Source organism: Ammospiza nelsoni, chromosome 21, assembly GCF_027579445.1.
Source record: "Ammospiza nelsoni isolate bAmmNel1 chromosome 21, bAmmNel1.pri, whole genome shotgun sequence".
Classification (NCBI taxonomy): Eukaryota; Metazoa; Chordata; class Aves; order Passeriformes; family Passerellidae; genus Ammospiza; species Ammospiza nelsoni.
Genome location: NC_080653.1, coordinates 6,974,107 through 6,990,317, shown reverse-complemented (window position 1 = coordinate 6,990,317; position 16,211 = coordinate 6,974,107). Strand labels below are relative to the sequence as shown.

The 16,211-nt window shown below is 40.9% G+C and overlaps 1 protein-coding gene across 2 annotated transcripts; it reads left to right on the top strand.

Annotated features, from left to right (window-relative positions):
* Window positions 1-189: 189 nt before the first annotated feature.
* INPP5K (inositol polyphosphate-5-phosphatase K) lies at window positions 190-14,761 on the top strand. 2 transcript variants are annotated; one of them, XM_059486784.1, is made up of 13 exons: window positions 190-343; window positions 2,355-2,462; window positions 3,107-3,215; window positions 5,957-6,073; window positions 6,364-6,536; window positions 7,142-7,253; window positions 7,771-7,880; window positions 8,461-8,487; window positions 10,162-10,354; window positions 10,574-10,711; window positions 11,155-11,238; window positions 11,931-12,035; window positions 12,301-14,761. In XM_059486784.1, the coding sequence occupies exons 1-13, from the start codon at window positions 309-311 to the stop codon at window positions 12,415-12,417; spliced, it is 1,428 nt and encodes a 475-aa protein (XP_059342767.1). In that variant the 5' UTR covers window positions 190-308; the 3' UTR covers window positions 12,418-14,761. The 2 variants fall into 2 exon arrangements, with proteins under 2 accessions (XP_059342767.1, XP_059342768.1); XM_059486785.1 differs by lacking the exon at window positions 8,461-8,487.
* Window positions 14,762-16,211: the final 1,450 nt, after the last annotated feature.

Genomic DNA, 16,211 nt, shown 5'->3' with positions numbered 1-16,211 from the left:
GGTTTTTTTGGGGGGGGTTGGATGTTTGGGGGTTTTTTTTGTTTGTTTTTGGAGGGGTTTTTTGAGGGGGGTTTTTTGAGGACGGGGAGGTCTCGGTGCCGCCCTCAGGCCGCTGTGGGTCCTCCCGGCCGCCAGGGGGCGCCGTGGCGCGGCGCGTGCCCGCCCCCGTCACGCGCGCCGATGGGCGCGGAGCGCTGAGGGCGGCGCGGAGGCCGCGGCCGGGCCGGGCCGAGCGAGGGGAGAGCCGGGGGCTCCGCCGGCCCTTTCCCCGTCCCTCGGGCAGCGCTTCCCTGCGAGAACCCCCGGGCATGGAGACCGCGGGCCTTCCCAGCAAGGAGTTGAGGTGAGTGGTGGGCGCGGAGGGGCGCGGGGCTGAGGGCGGCTCCGAAAAGTGGCCGCGAGCGGTTACGTAAATGAGCGAGAATTAGCGAAACTTGTGTTTGTGTGCGTGCTTATTAGCGCAGAATTACACAAACTGGCGGCGTGGCGTAGTCATATGAAATAGAGGAGAAAAGCTGATTTTCTGGTGTGGAAGGTGGTTCAGGGAGGTTTATGGGGCATTTCGGGGTGTTCGGGACTTCCCGGAGCTCTGTTAATGTGTTGTGAGGGCACGAGCATCTGCACTTCTGTCACAGACCGGCTGTCAAGAAATTGTCACTTTCCCTGAGGAAGAACAAGCTTGAGTAAACACCGAACTTCTGCTTTTACGGTGTTTTTACAATGTTTCTTCACTCTCTGTCGGTGTTCTGTCCGGACTCGATCCCTTCCCTACAGAAACCTGCTTAGATGGGATTTGGGTAACAGCCTGCGACAGGAAAATTTAAAACAGCCAAACTAACAAGGCTGACAAGAGCTCAAATGTCTTAAAAATCCTTTGAAGGCTTTATTATGAGCACTGTGACCCTGAGAAATTCTCCGCTATTGAGTCATTTGAGCATTAGCAGCGGTGATGCTAAATAATGACTTTAGTAGGTTGCTTGTATTTAGGACAGTGTTTGTTTCTACCTCTGAGATTGTTTTTGTCAGTGCTGTGGTCACTGGGCACCTTGAGGAATTGAATTTCTGTCTGTAATGACTGATGGCTTCAACATTATTTCAGTTTTGTTTAATCAGGTAATTGTCTTACAAAATTAGTAACTGGAGAGTGTTCCCAAGTGCCATCTCCGGTGGCAAAATTAGATCTGCACCTACCTACATTTTTCTTTCCCCTAGAAATTTGTTTTGGAGTAGCTTCTGTGTGACTTTAGCATAGCCTTACAAAGATACCCTATTAGTGAGGAAAATTATGTATCATTTTAATCTATTGTGCAAGGTTGTTTTCCAGCTTTTCTGTATCCATTTCTGTATACGTCACCTTGAGCAGGCATTTGATTGTGGGATAAAACCACAGCCTTAATAATGGGTGTATTGATGGGGTTCACTAATTATCAGTGTTTATAAGGTCATTATAGAACTCTTAAGATGATGGAAAATTAACAATTTCTTTTAAGCCTCTCTGTCATGTAACAAGACTGACAATAAAGTGAATCTCTTTTTAGAAGCTCTATTACCAAAATAACCATTTTGTAAAGAAACAGCTGTGACGTGAATGTTGAGAGTCAGTGGCTTTGCTTGGTTCTGCTCAGAACTTTTGGGAGCTGGAGATTACATTTCTCCTCGCCTGCAGACAGGCACATGATCGATTCAAATCAACAATAAATTCTTTTAAACCCTGAGCTCGTCGAATTAACCACGTTAAATCTATTATGAAAAAAACCAATTCACCGTGTGAATTGCAGCTTTTGTAACAGCCCAGCCAGCGCGGTGGGAACACCACAGGTTTGGTTTTTTTTTTCCAGCATTGCTGCACCTCCATTTGTCCTTTTGAATGCTGGATCTGGAGAACCCTGATCAATCTCTTGGCTTTAATGGGCCAGTCCTTCAGGGTGTAGCGGTGACCGGGAGCCGATGGCATCGCTGAGCAGCGAGGACGCGGCTCTGGGGCTCTCCCTGGCCGAGGCGGAGCGGGGCCGCAGCCGCTCGGGCAGCCTGAGCAGCACCGGCTCCAGCGGGCGCCTGCAGCTCCGGCACAGGGTGGCCCAGCTCATGGCCTGCGTGGAGGACATCAGCTCCGACGACGAGATCCACGAGGAGGTGTCCCGCACTCTGGATGAAGCTTTCCTCATCTGGGGCAAAAAGATGAAGGATAAGGGGCAAGAATTCAGGTTTTGCAGTTGGTTGTTTTTGTAGCAGTGATGGGGCCGGCAAATGGAACTTCTATCGCTTTTCATCAACTCAAGAATCTTCTTAGAGTTGGTTGCCTGTCCACATTTCAATTTTAGCATTGGTTTTGTGTGGTTTCTGTTTGTTTCTAGATTACATTTAGTTACCTGGAATGTGGGCACAGCTTCTCCCCCTCCTGATGTCACAAGTTTGCTTCAGCTCAACTCGCTGGAACCCACCACGGACATGTACGTTATAGGGTGAGTGATATGCCACAACTTGCTTTGGGAGTTTATTGCAAAACTGCTGGGTCTCAGCATGGTCTGTTTTGAACTGTGTGGTGTGAATCACTGCCTGGGAGATGGTTTAACACTACTGCTACCAGAGGGTGAAGACTAACTTAGCCTGACTAACTTAGAACAGAGATGATTTATAGCAGTTGCTATTATTTGCTGTGATTTATAGCTGCTGCTGTGTAGTGACAGAATGCAAAATATCTTTTCTAAACACGCAAAAAGTTGGGACTGCTGGTTTTTTTGTTAGCCTGTTCATTTTGATATGAAAGTTGTTGGAAATTCAGCATGTTTTAAGGGAATTAGTGCAAGCACGTTAGGCACAATCTGCCACTGTATTTTCCAAACTATGTTGAAATTCTGAAGTCCTGACAAATAGGTTTTTATAACACATCTTGAGTCTGGCATTGTCTTAAACTCTATCTTCAGGTGTATATAACCTCCTTTAATTTTGTTTTACTCAGTGTCAGATGTGTTAGATCTGTGTGTGGGTTAAACTGCTTGAATGAGGAACTGAACTGCAAGAATTTTCTGGGGTCTGTGTTCTGCAAAGCTCCTATGAATTCTGTCCCAACCAACTGGTGCAATGTGAGTAATTGTGATGTATTCAGCTTACAGGAGGTGAATTCAAGAATCACAAAATTTCTGTCTGACTTGGCATTTGATGATCCATGGAGCATTTTTTTCATGACTGTCTTGTCTCCCTTGGGATATGTCAAGGTAATTATTTACATCACTCTTAAATGTCACAGCATTGAAGTAAAAGTCTTAATTTTTTCCCTCAGATTATCCATAAAAGAGAAGTTGATGGTGTTTTTGCAGGTGTCTGTCACTTCCATAGGTACATATATGGTAGAGGTGATTCTTCATCACACCTGTGTTTTCCTGTTTTTCATGTGATGTGAACTCATACTGAACAGCAGATTTCTTGTGGCCACAATATCTTTATCTCTCTCTTGTTTGTAGAAAAGTTTTTTGCTCTGTGCAGTATTGGGGAACTGTATTGTGATGCTTCTAATGTAGTCTTGCACTATAAATATCCCAAGCAATGGCAGTGATTTTCATTGACATTGGTAAGGCTCTTTTATCTTGTTTCTTTTTTTTTTTTTCCCAGTTTATTTGCAGGTGAAAGTAAATTCCATATGTGTAAAACAGGATTTTCATGGGTGTATATATTTACATGAGGACTTGATTTTTTGGTTGAAGACCTATAGCATTATATGGGAATTTAAATGATAAGATTTTGGGGTCATAAGAGCAGCTAAAGTACTGGGTATTTTAATAATGCTAACAATAAATATAGGAAGATATCCTGGATTTCTCTAGTAAAGAGAAATTAAAAGCCTTTTGTAGTGATTTGCATTAAGATTGGTAAGACTCCTTTATCTTGTTTTTTTTTTTCTTTTTCCAATTTATTTGCAGGTGAAAGTAAATTCCATATGTGTAAAACAGGATTTTCATGGGTGTATATATTTATATTTACATGAGGACTTGATTTTTTGGTTGAAGACCTATAGCATTATATAGGAATTTAAATGATAAGATTTTGGGGTAATATCAGGGACATAAGAGCAGCTAAAGTACTCAATATTTTAATAATGCCAACAGTAAATGTAGGAAGATATCCTGGATTTCTCTAGTAAAGAGAAATTAAAAGCCTTTTGTAGTGATTTTCTAAACCAAGCACTATTTCTGGCTGATTTTGCTGAGGTGATTGCATTATCTGCATGCTAATCAGACTCAGTAGTTGTGCTGTTCTTTTAATTGTAATTAAACAAAACAAAGGACCCATTGGGAATTACAAAAAGGAGAAAAACCCACATTGTTCACTCTGGCCTAAGTCATTGCTGATAAAAATTCCAAATCTGGCCGTGGGCTGACATTCAGGCCCTGTATCCACACAGTTAAAAGAATTCCTGCTGGTATGCCTGGCTGATTTTGCATTCTAATTTATTACAGAGGCAGTTTGGAGCACACTAATGAGTGGCTGCTGCCACCTAATGGCTTCCAGCAGGACTCGATTGGCTGCAGTAATAAGGGGGAGCTGTCAGGCCGGGTCAGAATCAAAGCAGGCAGCAAGGAAAGGTCAGCCCGGGACTCAGGCAGGAATTTGGCTGAGCAGGAGAGGGGCACTCACCCCTTGGCTGACCTGTGCTGAGGGAGAGGTGTCACCCTTGGGACATTCTGTCCCCTCAGTAGCAGGCTCTGTTTTCAGAGTGTTCTGTTGGTCACGGTCCATTCTCCCACCAGGATCCTGTTCCCTCTGTGCAAGGGCTGTGCTTGATTTGGCTCTGAGGGCTGGTGGGACTGGTCCTGCTTCCAGTGCTGCCTTGTTGTGTTCAGGTCCTGGGGATCTTGAGAAACCTCTGGGGACTCAGCAAAGTGAAATAAAGCAAATAAATAATAAAGGGACTGGAAGATCTTGGTGCCTCGTGAATGTGATTATGGGAAGGAGAATGCTGACTACTAAAATATTTATGCATCATTAGTGATTGCAGTCCATTGTTTCAGTATTCTGTGGGGTATTTTGTTGGGTTCAAGGACAATGAAAACATTAAAATATATTCTGAAATAGTTTAATTGTGTAGATAGGGAGACAAAGGAGGAATTCTGTTTTAAATTTTGGGCTGAATTTTTTGTGCTTCTCCAGCAGTTGAATAGTCAGATTTATTCTAATGCAGTCTTTTTCTAAATTAATCCAGCATAAAATTGAACTACAGTTAATGTATTTCAATGCCTGTATTTTAAATTGAACCATGATCATTAAAACACAATGAATTTTGTGTCTCGTGCCAGGATCATTGTAAAGTCCATAAATGTTCAATGAAGAACATCTTTATTAGACAGTTTCCACACACACAAACCGAAAAAAACCCCAAACCACAAAAACCCCGTGTCTTATGTGCTCTCTAAGTGTTTGGTAAATGAGATTTTACAGGCACTGCAAGGCAGGAGTTTCTGCTGTTTGCAGCTCATTGTTTTTGCAGATGCCTGGAATTGACTGCTGTGCTTTTGAAGGCATTTAGAATATTTAATGATCTGCTCAAGGGTGCTTCAGTTTGAAAAAGCTGCTGCTGTTGGAGGACTTGTAGGTGTGAGTTCTAAAGCTTTTAATGAAAAGTGAAGGATTTGGTCCTTCATGAATAGGATTCTTACAGGCAGAAACAAGAGGTTGGTGACGCAGAGGAAAAGTCTTTAAAGAGGTTTGGGCAGGTGCATGTTCTGAGGGTGACTTCAGAGTGAAATATAATGTTGGAACTGCTGAGGAATTGATCAGAATTGTTTATGTGGAATATGTTTTTCACATGAAGTGAATCTGCAATTACTGTGTCCCAGTATTGAGGCCAGACTTGGTGAGGGAATTGCATGACTTCTGCTGTGGCCTTCTTCACCTAAAAGCTCCTGTGAGGTAAAGCCAAGGAGCTCCTGGAAGTGACCATTCCTTGTTTTCTGTCTCCCAGCTCTCCTCGGTTCGCATGCAGGGGCTGCTGCTCCTGATCTTTGTGAAGCACGTGCACCTTCCCTTCATCCGGGACATCCACACCCACTACACCCGCACGGGCCTCTTCGGCTACTGGGTAAGGACTGCTCCCTGCTGTGCCCTGTGCCTCTCCACGGGCCCTGCTGGCACAGGGAGGGTGTGGCTTCATTAAAAATTAATTACCTGACAAGCAAACTCATTTGTTTGAACCTCATGTGCAGCACAGACCGGAATTTCAGATTTCAGTTTATTTGCTGATGCGCAACAAGTTGTGTAGAAATAAATGGTACTGATTTAAGTCTTAATTGCAAGATTTAAAAGGTTGTAGGTGGTGTCAGTTCCATTTGCAGGAAAGTTTCAGGGAATGTTGTTCATCTCCCATGGCAGGGGAACAAAGGAGGAGTCAGTGTCCGCCTGTCCCTGTTTGGGCGCACGATCTGCTTCATGAACTGCCACCTGCCAGCTCACATAGAGAACACTGAGCAGAGACTGGATGACTTTGAGAAAATTCTGGAAATGCAGTTTGAAGGAGATGGTATTCCAAGTCCCTGGGATCATGAGTGAGTTGTTCACTCAGTTCTGTGTTATTTCTATCTATTATCTATTATCTATTTATGTCTTCTTGCACTGAAGAGTTTTGGGTTTGGATTTTTCATCTATCATTTTATTTTATATGTCCCTTCAGCCTTGACCCTGAACTCTGGGAGGGAAAGATAACCTGAAAGACAGATGTCTGTTTTACAAGACTGTTCTCTTCCAGTCTCTAATTACATTCAGTTGTTAGCATATAGACTACATGTCATGCAGGAAAGCTTTAGAAGCTAAAGCCTGTTTATACCAAAAATCCTTTAGGTTGCTGTTAAATGTTCAGAGATGTAAGATGCAGAAGTTAATATTCAGGCAGCAATAAGCAAGCAGCTGGAATGCAAGGGACTTAATTTAGTGTTTCAATTACTTCAATTTTTTTTTTGTTTAGCAGCAGGTTGCCCCTTTGTAAGCTTATCTATAGCTACTTAATGTTTGTGTTAAAGCTGTTTGCATTAAGTAATAAAAGTGATTAGAGCACCTAATTAGTGTAATGGCTAACATTCTGTCAAATTCTTCCCTTGAGTTAGTAGATTCATATAAATTTTCCTTGTTTGATGCATCTTGGTTTGGTTTTAAGGCTTCTCTTCTGGTTTGGAGACCTAAACTTCCGGATAGCAGATTATGGGATACACTTTGTCAGAGAATCAATCAATAACAAACGTTTCAGTCTGCTCTGGGAAAAGGACCAGGTGGGTTGGCTCAGTCTCTTTGGGAGTTTGATTTTAATTTTAATGCACACAAACTCAATGTGGTAGTTAAATTACACCTTGAGCTTCTGATTTCTGTTAAAGAACACAAACTCAGAGCAGTCATGAGGTGGAACATGAGGTGGTCATAAGCCCCTCATGTTCTTTGCAAACTTTTTCTGCTTTTGTGCAGTTTCTTACTCATTTACAATACTCATGTTTGACTGAAGATTTCTTTGAACTTCTTGTCTTGTCAGTTGTTCTTCACCTTTATCTCTCCTCTTCTCCCAATAATTCTTTTTAAGACAACATTATTCTGGATGTTTTGGGTAGAATTGCCTCTAAACTTTTAGATGGATTGTGTCAAGAGTTCTGGCTATAACAAAGAGGCCCTTCTGAATTTACCTTTCCAATGTTGTACTGACTGCAATGTTGAATTCTTCGAGGATGCTTTTCCACTCATCCTTTAAGCTCTGATTTTTTAAACAGAATATTTAAAAGTTACTTTTTATTTCTGCAGTTAAATATGGCAAAAAAGAAGGAAGAATTTCTGAAGGAATTCAAAGAGGGTCCTCTGCACTTTAAGCCCACCTACAAGTTTGACCTTTACTCAGATGTCTATGACACAAGGTAAAAGATAAAATGAGTTTAGATGTGGAACCAGGAGAGAGATTATGGTGCTTGGTTAAATATCACTTTAGTAATCAGCAAACCTGAATTTCCTGTGTGCACTATTGAGGGGCTTTTGAGCTGTTCTGTTAGGCTTGGATTGATCAAATCTCAATAAATGAATATTTTTGGCTGAAGAAGCTGGGGTCTGCTGATTGTATGAGGGAAGTAATGAAACAACCCAGCTGCTTTTCTGGGAAGACCAGATTAACAAAATAAATGAGCACTTGTTTAAGCTGCTTCTGTTTTGTTCTTTCCTACTAAAAGTGCTCATTGGTTGTCAAAAAGGAGCAAAATAATAATTGTCTGACATTTTTGCTTCCCTTCTCTGTTTAAGCATTTCATTTGATATGCTGCTATTTGAAAATTATTGTATATTTGTCTTTATTGATTAATTTAAGTTGAAGGTGGAGTATCTTAAATTTCCAAAGTTTTTCTGTGATATTGAAGTGTGTTTGTTAAGTATTAGTCTTATGTTTCCACAGAAGGATAAGTTCCTGTCCAAACAGGGTTTTGTAATGATCTTTTTCTTTACTTCCAGAGAACAGAAGTCCCTGTTTTGGTTTAAGTAAGAAGAGAACTTTCTGAATTTTGTAGTGATTTTAATATTTCAGAATCAAAACAAGGCTCCATCTGAGCTTTTGCTCTGATTTTTGTGAAATATTTGAAAATCAGATGACAGCTGATTTTCTTTAGGAATTTTCTTAACCTGTCTGAAAGCTGCAGTGTTATCTACTCTGCTGTTGCACTTAATATTGGAAGTTTATTTATGTAGACCCAAAGACATTTTACTTCCTAATTTCATATAACAAGATGTAATGGGCCCAGCAGTAAATCCATCTTAAAAATATACTTTAAATAATCCAAACCTAGACATTATACAAATTATTCACAGCCTGGTTGTCTGTATTGTCTGATTAGAGAACCAAAAGTGTGGTTACACATTCTGTGTGCATCCTGCTGCTGTTCCAGCTACCAGAGAGACTTTGCTCAGGTGGGGTGAGCAGCAAGACCTCAAGGCAAGCACCCTGCAAAAGTTAATTTTTATTTCTGCAGTTGCTTTTACTGAAGCCCAGAGAATTTTATTTTTCACACTCCTTCAGTGTGAATTCTGAGGGTTTCTTTCCCATCTAATATTCCATTTTCTCTGAAACAGGGAGTGTTTTACCTTAAGCTGTTCTTTTGGTATTTCCTGCACAGCAGAGCAGACATCTGGCATCTCCTAAAGATTTCTGTTCATTTATAGAATTACTGCAGTAAGTGGGATAAGGGCCCTTAGTCATTTCAAATCTTTCCACTTTATTAAAGGTAGGAAGGGGTAAAACAAAATTATGTTGAATATTGAACTAAATGGCCTTGGTTTTGATATTTAAAGTTATTAAACTGACAGTTTTCCTTGCACATCCTGCTTTTAACTTTCATAATCCAATCCAGTCCATTCTAATTCCCCTTCCATAGGGTATGATCTTTTCTCCATTTCAATTTGAAGTGATCCACCCATCCAGAGAGTTGCTGTTAAGCCTTCTTCCCACTACAGAGAGAACCACAGAGGGCTCATGTCTTCTGATGTAATTTATGATTTAAAAGGAAACTCAGCATTGTGATAAGTACAGTTGCAGGCACAACATCCTTGATTATGGAATTTTGAAAGCCTGTTGTTATGAGACAGCAGTAACTTGCAAACCTGAAATGCAGGCTGGTACAATTTACAGAATTCTAAATAAAGCATTGCTGTGGCACCTGTGGTTACCATAAGCTACCCAAATTTGTCCTGTCTTGTGTTGTTAAAAGAAACTTGCTCTCAAATATCTTGAATAATTTCAAACATCATTCAAACTCTTCCTACACATTCCTTATGTTTGCACCCTCATTTCTCAGAATATCTGTATGGAGCCTGGGACAGCTGTTGTATTTTCTCTAAATCCATGCATGTTTTTACAGGGTTTTAGGAGAAAGTATCATTTCCTGTATGAAGCCAACTAACCCACTGAAATGTCCTTCTCCCCTTCATTTTACTCCTCTTTCAGAATCCATGATCTGTGCTGAATGGAGCTCAAATTAAGGAAACATTTCTTGTAAAACCCTTTAATCAGAGCTGTAAAATGAAGCTTGGATATGATTGCCTCCTTTTATTAATATGTATCTCACAGTCTTTGAACTCTGAGTAGATTTTGCACAGCATTCTTAGCTTTTGGCAGCTTGTTTCTCTGCTCATTTCACTTTTCACCTTACATTTTTGCAGTGAGAAGAAAAGGAAGCCAGCATGGACAGACAGAATTCTATGGAAACTGAAAAATCTCAGCAAGGTGGCATCAAAAGAAGGGGAATTCCCTGAAGAGGAAAACCAAATTTCTGTTACTCTGAATAACTACATCAGTCACATGAGCTATGGCATCAGTGATCACAAACCTGTCACAGGAACTTTCAAACTTGAGGTGCTTCCCAGTTATGTTAAGACAAAGTTTCTTTTACTCAGTGTTGCCTTAGAGCAGCTGATTTCCCAAACCATAATCTCTGCTTCATTCTGATCATAGTGAAGGCAGCAAATTGTTGTCAGGTTATTTCCAGTCAGTTAAAGAGTCCAGTTGTGGAAGAGAAGAATAACTGAAAGAATGACAGGCTTGACTGAGTTTAAACTCTGTTTTTTGGTGTAGATGAAGCCTCTTGTCTCAGAGCCCCTGGTTGTGCTGAGTCCTGAGGGTGAGTGGTGTGCAGAGCACGACGTTCTCATCCGCTACTCCGCAGTGCCTGAGTTCCCCAGCAGTGCTTGGGACTGGATTGGGCTCTTCCAGGTAATGTTACCTCACCAAAGATGGGGATGTGCCTGCAGGAGGTCCTGGGGAGTTTTAGAGCATGATTCTTGCTGGTGCAGAACTCTGTGAAATAGTTGTGTGATTGCCATTAGTTTGTGTGTGCTGACAGTTTAGCTCTGCAGCATGGGAGTTCTTCCACATCCTCTAAATTCTCTGCTAAAATAATCTGGTTGTTTATTGAAGTAAAATGTTGCAAAAGCTGTGGAAATGCAACAAAAATCAAAGTCAATGGAAGAGTGAGAGACCAGAGCAGTCCCACCCTCCCAGAAACAGAAGATGTGTGCATGTCCCCAAAATGTTTTGATCCTTAGAGTGTTTTAATTACTTCAGTGAAACAGTAAACATCTCTCACAACTCTGTTTTTCATGTAGTATGGTTTTTGTTTCCATCAGGAAGCTGATAGTTTGTATCTTTCTCCGCAGGTGACTTTCAGGCATGTGAAGGATTATGTTACTTATGCTTGGGTGCAAGATGATGAAATTTCCTCCTGCAGTGACAGCAAAGAAGTCAGTTGTATTTCTTTTTAATGTAGTTTTCCATAGAGTAGCATTGAAGGTCTGTTCCATATCCCCTTTCCCTCAACTTGAGGAGTTCTGTATTCTCTTCCCAGTTGAAGCTAATTGAGAACAATATTATTAAGATCCCTCTTCCTGATTCTTCCTATTGAATGTTTTGGTCCCTCTTTAAAAACTGCTGTCTGCTACAAAGCCTTCTAGTAGTGATTTAAACAAAACAAACAAAAAAAAAAAACCAAAAAACAAAGAACACCTTATTTTGATGCAAGTGATAAATATCCAGAGATGCTTATCTGAGCAAATAGAAGTTGAAATTGGGAACGGTGGCTTCTTGGGACAGGAGCAAACCAAGCTTGTGGATTTCTCTGCTGTTGCCACCAGGAGGCAGCTCCACTCCCTCTGCTGCTCTCTGCCTTTGGCCCTTCCCTTCCAGCCACTCTGGGTCCCTTCTCCCTTGTCACTGAACCAATCCAGCCTCCTGACATGGTGAAGGATATTCCTTCTCTTCCCTGATTTAATTTTCAGATGGTTTCCTGAGTTATTTCTGTCCCCATCCGTTTTAGCTTATGTTTTAAAACGTGCTTATAAATAGCAAATACTGATTTTGATGGTGCCCTGAAGGGCTTTTTTGTAAACTTTTTTTGCTCTGGAAATTGCTCATTGCCTGTTCTTATTCTTGCCAGGTTTACATGAGTGCTTCAGAAATACCCAAGATGGGAGGAGAATTTTTGCTTTGTTATTATAGCAATAACCTGCACTCAATAGTTGGCATCAGTGAACCTTTTCAGGTAATACATTAGGAGGAAGCATTGATTAATGTTGATGTGGTTATTTATTTTTTATTACTTCATTTGTTTTCATATGCATCTGAACATAACTGTGTTAATCCTTGGGAAAGTGGCAGAATAAGGAATTTTTAAAAGGATGTGTCCTGGCTAAAAAGAATTTGCTCTGAGTACCTGTTACAGCATCTTTATATTATGGTATGGATAATACAGAGCAACACAGTGATTTTGAATTATTAATTTGGTTTTTATCCTGTTTTTCTCCTAGATTCAGTCTTGCCAAACACCCATAGAAGACAATGTGCCAGAGGAGGAGTGCAGCTGGCTGCAGAAACATGACAATCCAAAATCAGATGGTGATTCTGAAAATAGAAAGGGCATTTAATGGTCCTGGTTCAGCTGTCAGATGATTCTTTATGTCTTAGTGATTGTAAGCTTTTGCTCTTAGAAGATGGAGTGAGACAGGTAGGAATGTTCAGAAACTTTGGAAGCTCGTAGAAGATAATTTATTGTGGAAATGGTTATTTTTATTCTGGGGAGAGTGACTCTCTTGCACTGGATGAGAACTGTAAAATAGCACTTAAGGTATGCTGTATGTTTTAAGGTGATAGACATTTCTGATGCAATGATTTAACCCAAGGAGGTTGCAATGTTTCATAGGTTTTTTAGGCCTGTTCCTTTTTTTGTAGAGGATATTTTATTTACAATGCAATATTTACTATGCTGTAACCACTTAATAATTGATTTCCAAATCTTGAGTTTAAATGAAGTTATTTAAAAATTATTTATTAGATACAGCTAGTTAGCTTGTTTTGAAATTTTATTTGACTTTCAGATGTAAGCTAATTACCTTTTGGGAAACACCAGTGACAGCAGGTCACATGAAAAACAAAATCTTTGGAGTGTGTAAAGTCTCCTTTGGTAGGTCCTTCTCTTCATGCCTTACTGAAAAACTCTTTGTAGGACTTTCAATTTCTGATTCTTCCAAATTGCAATACATTTATCAAAATGCACTATTCCTGATTTTTGAAATTCTTATTTTATAAAACAATTAAGCAGTTTGCCTATTGCCTTCACTCCCCTCATTATAAAATGTAAAATAAACCCATTTTTTTACCAGTCCCTGGCTGGGAGTGAGCCAGGATCCCACAGCTTCTGAGGGAATTTGCAGAAGTTGAGAAATGCTTTAGCATAGATGAGCAGCCCATGGTTGATTATTCGGCATAATCTTTGAAAATTGTAAATATCTTCAATTTATAACAATCAGTCTGCAAACTTTGTGTTTTTCTAGAGGTGCTCAGACCTTTGTGTATCCTGTGCACTTGAGGGTGGAGATGGAATAGAAATTTCCTGTATCTTTGGGAACCTGAAAGGTAGTTAGCTTCTGAAAGGCTCTTGTTTCTGCATGGGGAAATAGAGATCTTTGGAAAGGATAGGAAACATTCCACAGAATCAGACTGCAGTGCTGGGCCAGAGCACCTGGAGTGTCCCCTGCTCTGTGCCCACAGCTCCCCCCCAGCTGTGGGGAGCACAGTCAGTCCCTCCTCACTCCCACAGGGATGGAAAGGAGCAGCTTTGGTTCAGCTGGAAGAGCAAGGAGTGTTTGGGATGTTCATGCTGGAATTCTGCTTCACAACCGAGTGGATTCCTTTTTGCTCTTTTTCTCAAAGCCTTATTTTTTTCAGGGTTGTTTTGAGATAGAAAGTTAACAGCTTGATAGGATATTTGTTTTGCTTTTATCATTCACTGTACAAAACCTTTTGAGGTCCAGGTGTTTGTGTCCTGTAGAAGCTCTGCCATAGGTTTCTGGGTAGGTAGCTCAGGGGGCTTTAGGAACACTTGGCCTCTGGAGGTTTTAGTTGTATCTCAGCTTGATGCTTGCTGTTGGGAATACTTGGTGAGTAGTGAGGGCAGGTTCAGAGGATACTGTGTTCATTGCATGGATTAACACTGCCTTGAGGTTTACAGTTTGTACATTCCTGTTACACTTTGGAACCATATTAGAAACAGTTTGCCCATTTATACTGATCTCCCAAGAATTTGTTTTGCACTGAATCTTCCAGATATGTGACTTCTCTTGGCAATTAGGGCATCATACAAACCCCTGCTTTGAACTGCAGTCCCTCCTGCAGTTCCTGAGCTGTCTCTGGTTTCACTGGTGTAACTCTCTGACCATTCTCCATGCAAGGAGATTCTGTGGAGAGCCCAAAGAGCAGTGGGCTTTGAATTCCAGCCCACAGCTGGCAATTTACTGTGGACCAAGATCCAGTTTCTTCTAAGCAGGGTGCATCTGCTGGGCAGGAGCAGCTCAGAGGGAGCCATGCAGCCTCTTTGCAGGGCCAGACCCTCGAGATCCTTTGTGCTTGTGGGAGCTGAGACCCCTCTGTCACTGGACACAGAAGCTGCATTTTGTAAACTGATCCTTTGAACCACAGGACTTCCCAGAAAATGCCCCCAGCAGCTGGGATTGGAGCTGCTTGTGTGTGAGGAGGATGCTGCACACAACTCTGCACTTCTTTCTTCAGTATTATGCACACAGAGGCACTTTTGTTTACTACTGTTACCTATGGTAGCTTTTCAAACTATTCCATGACCTGTAATGATGCAATTTCTGATGAAATTTCTCTTTTCTTAGAACACTTTTAATTGGATGTTGTAATCACTGGAAATGTTTTTATACTCATGTGTTTTTCTTTTCATGTACCTCTAAAATAAATCCTGGCAGTGAAGTGTTGTGCATGGCCTCTGTTACTTTGAGGAGGAACAGATTGGTTTGGGTGGGGAGGATTAATTTGTAACTTTTCTCCAAGGAGCCTCTTTTGGACATGTTTGATGCACAGATACAAAATATTTTAGGAGGAAATTAGTTACAATTTATGGTAGGGCTTGGGCTGCAAAAGAAGAGCAAGGATAAATGCAGGTTTTCCTTTGACAAAGCAGATTCATCTTATTTTTTCCCTATTTCAATGAATCCAGTATTAAATGCTCTTGTGGTTTTGCATTTTCTGTCCCTCTTCCCCATTGAGGTTTTGACATTTTCCTTGTAAAAATGCCCAGACCACTTGACATTGCTTCTTAATTTTTGAGAGCAGGTTCTTCTAATTTCACTTTTTCACAGTGAATTTTCATGGTGTGATTTGAGGTGTCTCTTTCCCCTTTATGAAATATCTACTAAGTTATGCATCATATTTTAAATTTTCTATATTTTAATATAAATTTGCACTCAGGTTCCATCTGAGGATAACTTTTCATAACTTCCTGCTGTTGAAGAAATAATTTTCAGATGGGAGCTATATATCCAAGGAATGTTGTCCAGTCTAGCCTCATTTAACTCCCATATATTTCTGATTGCTGGCTAAGCTCAGGATGTGCAGTGTATCATTGCACACAGATAGTACAGCTCTGTGTAAACAGGAAATATTTCTAAGATGTCTTGCGTGTTTGTGAGACCCTAAAAATACATTCTGATAAAAACCATTGTTTCTACTACCACTGCTTCCTTCTCTGCTCTTGGACACTGAGTGACACTCAGATGAACTTGTTTCAATTAATATACTGCAGTGGAAAGGCCAGTTGGACAAAGCTGGAGTTAGGTTTTCCTTGAGAGAGGAAATGATACCTTTTTTAAGAGCTCTGTGTTGCTAACAGGAAACTTCCTGTGGCCCTTTCTGCCCCTGGATTTAGGAATTGCTGCTTGCACGTGATTGACACGAAGCAAATTCTATTTAATATACACTTACTCTGGAAAATGATCTGCTCAGGAATTGAACTGCCCTGAACTTGTTTAATTCCTTCAGTTTGAGGAACATCATGGATCTGTGTTTGTACATCCCACCTCCCTCCATTGCAGTGGAACTGTCATTTCCACTTACAGGGTGTCTGCAATTGAGGAGAACTTTGTGCAGCCTAGAAAGCAGCAAGAGAAATCTGTGTGGGAACAGCTGAGCACAGCTTGGGAGAATCACTGGAGTCAGACGCTGAGGTGTGAGATCTGGGGATGCAAACTGTCAGGAGGAAATGCAGAGGTGCAGGAATAATACAGAAAATATGAATGTAGGCAACACAAAAGGATGAAAAATAGGATAGAAAATGTTTTACCCTGCTAACTGTGCTTTGAACCTGGCAGTGCTCAAGTGCAGACATCAGCTCTGGTAGGGAATGCTTCAGCATCACTTGTCA

Bases quoted from the DNA above. Each gene is read 5' to 3' on its own strand.
- INPP5K (XM_059486784.1), top strand. From the start codon at position 309: ATGGAGACCGCGGGCCTTCCCAGCAAGGAGTTGAG. The intron at 8,488-10,161 runs GTAAGAAGAGAA...ACATTTTTGCAG, and splicing joins AAGTCCCTGTTTTGGTTTAA to TGAGAAGAAAAGGAAGCCAG. The intron at 10,712-11,154 runs GTAATGTTACCT...CTTTCTCCGCAG, and splicing joins ACTGGATTGGGCTCTTCCAG to GTGACTTTCAGGCATGTGAA.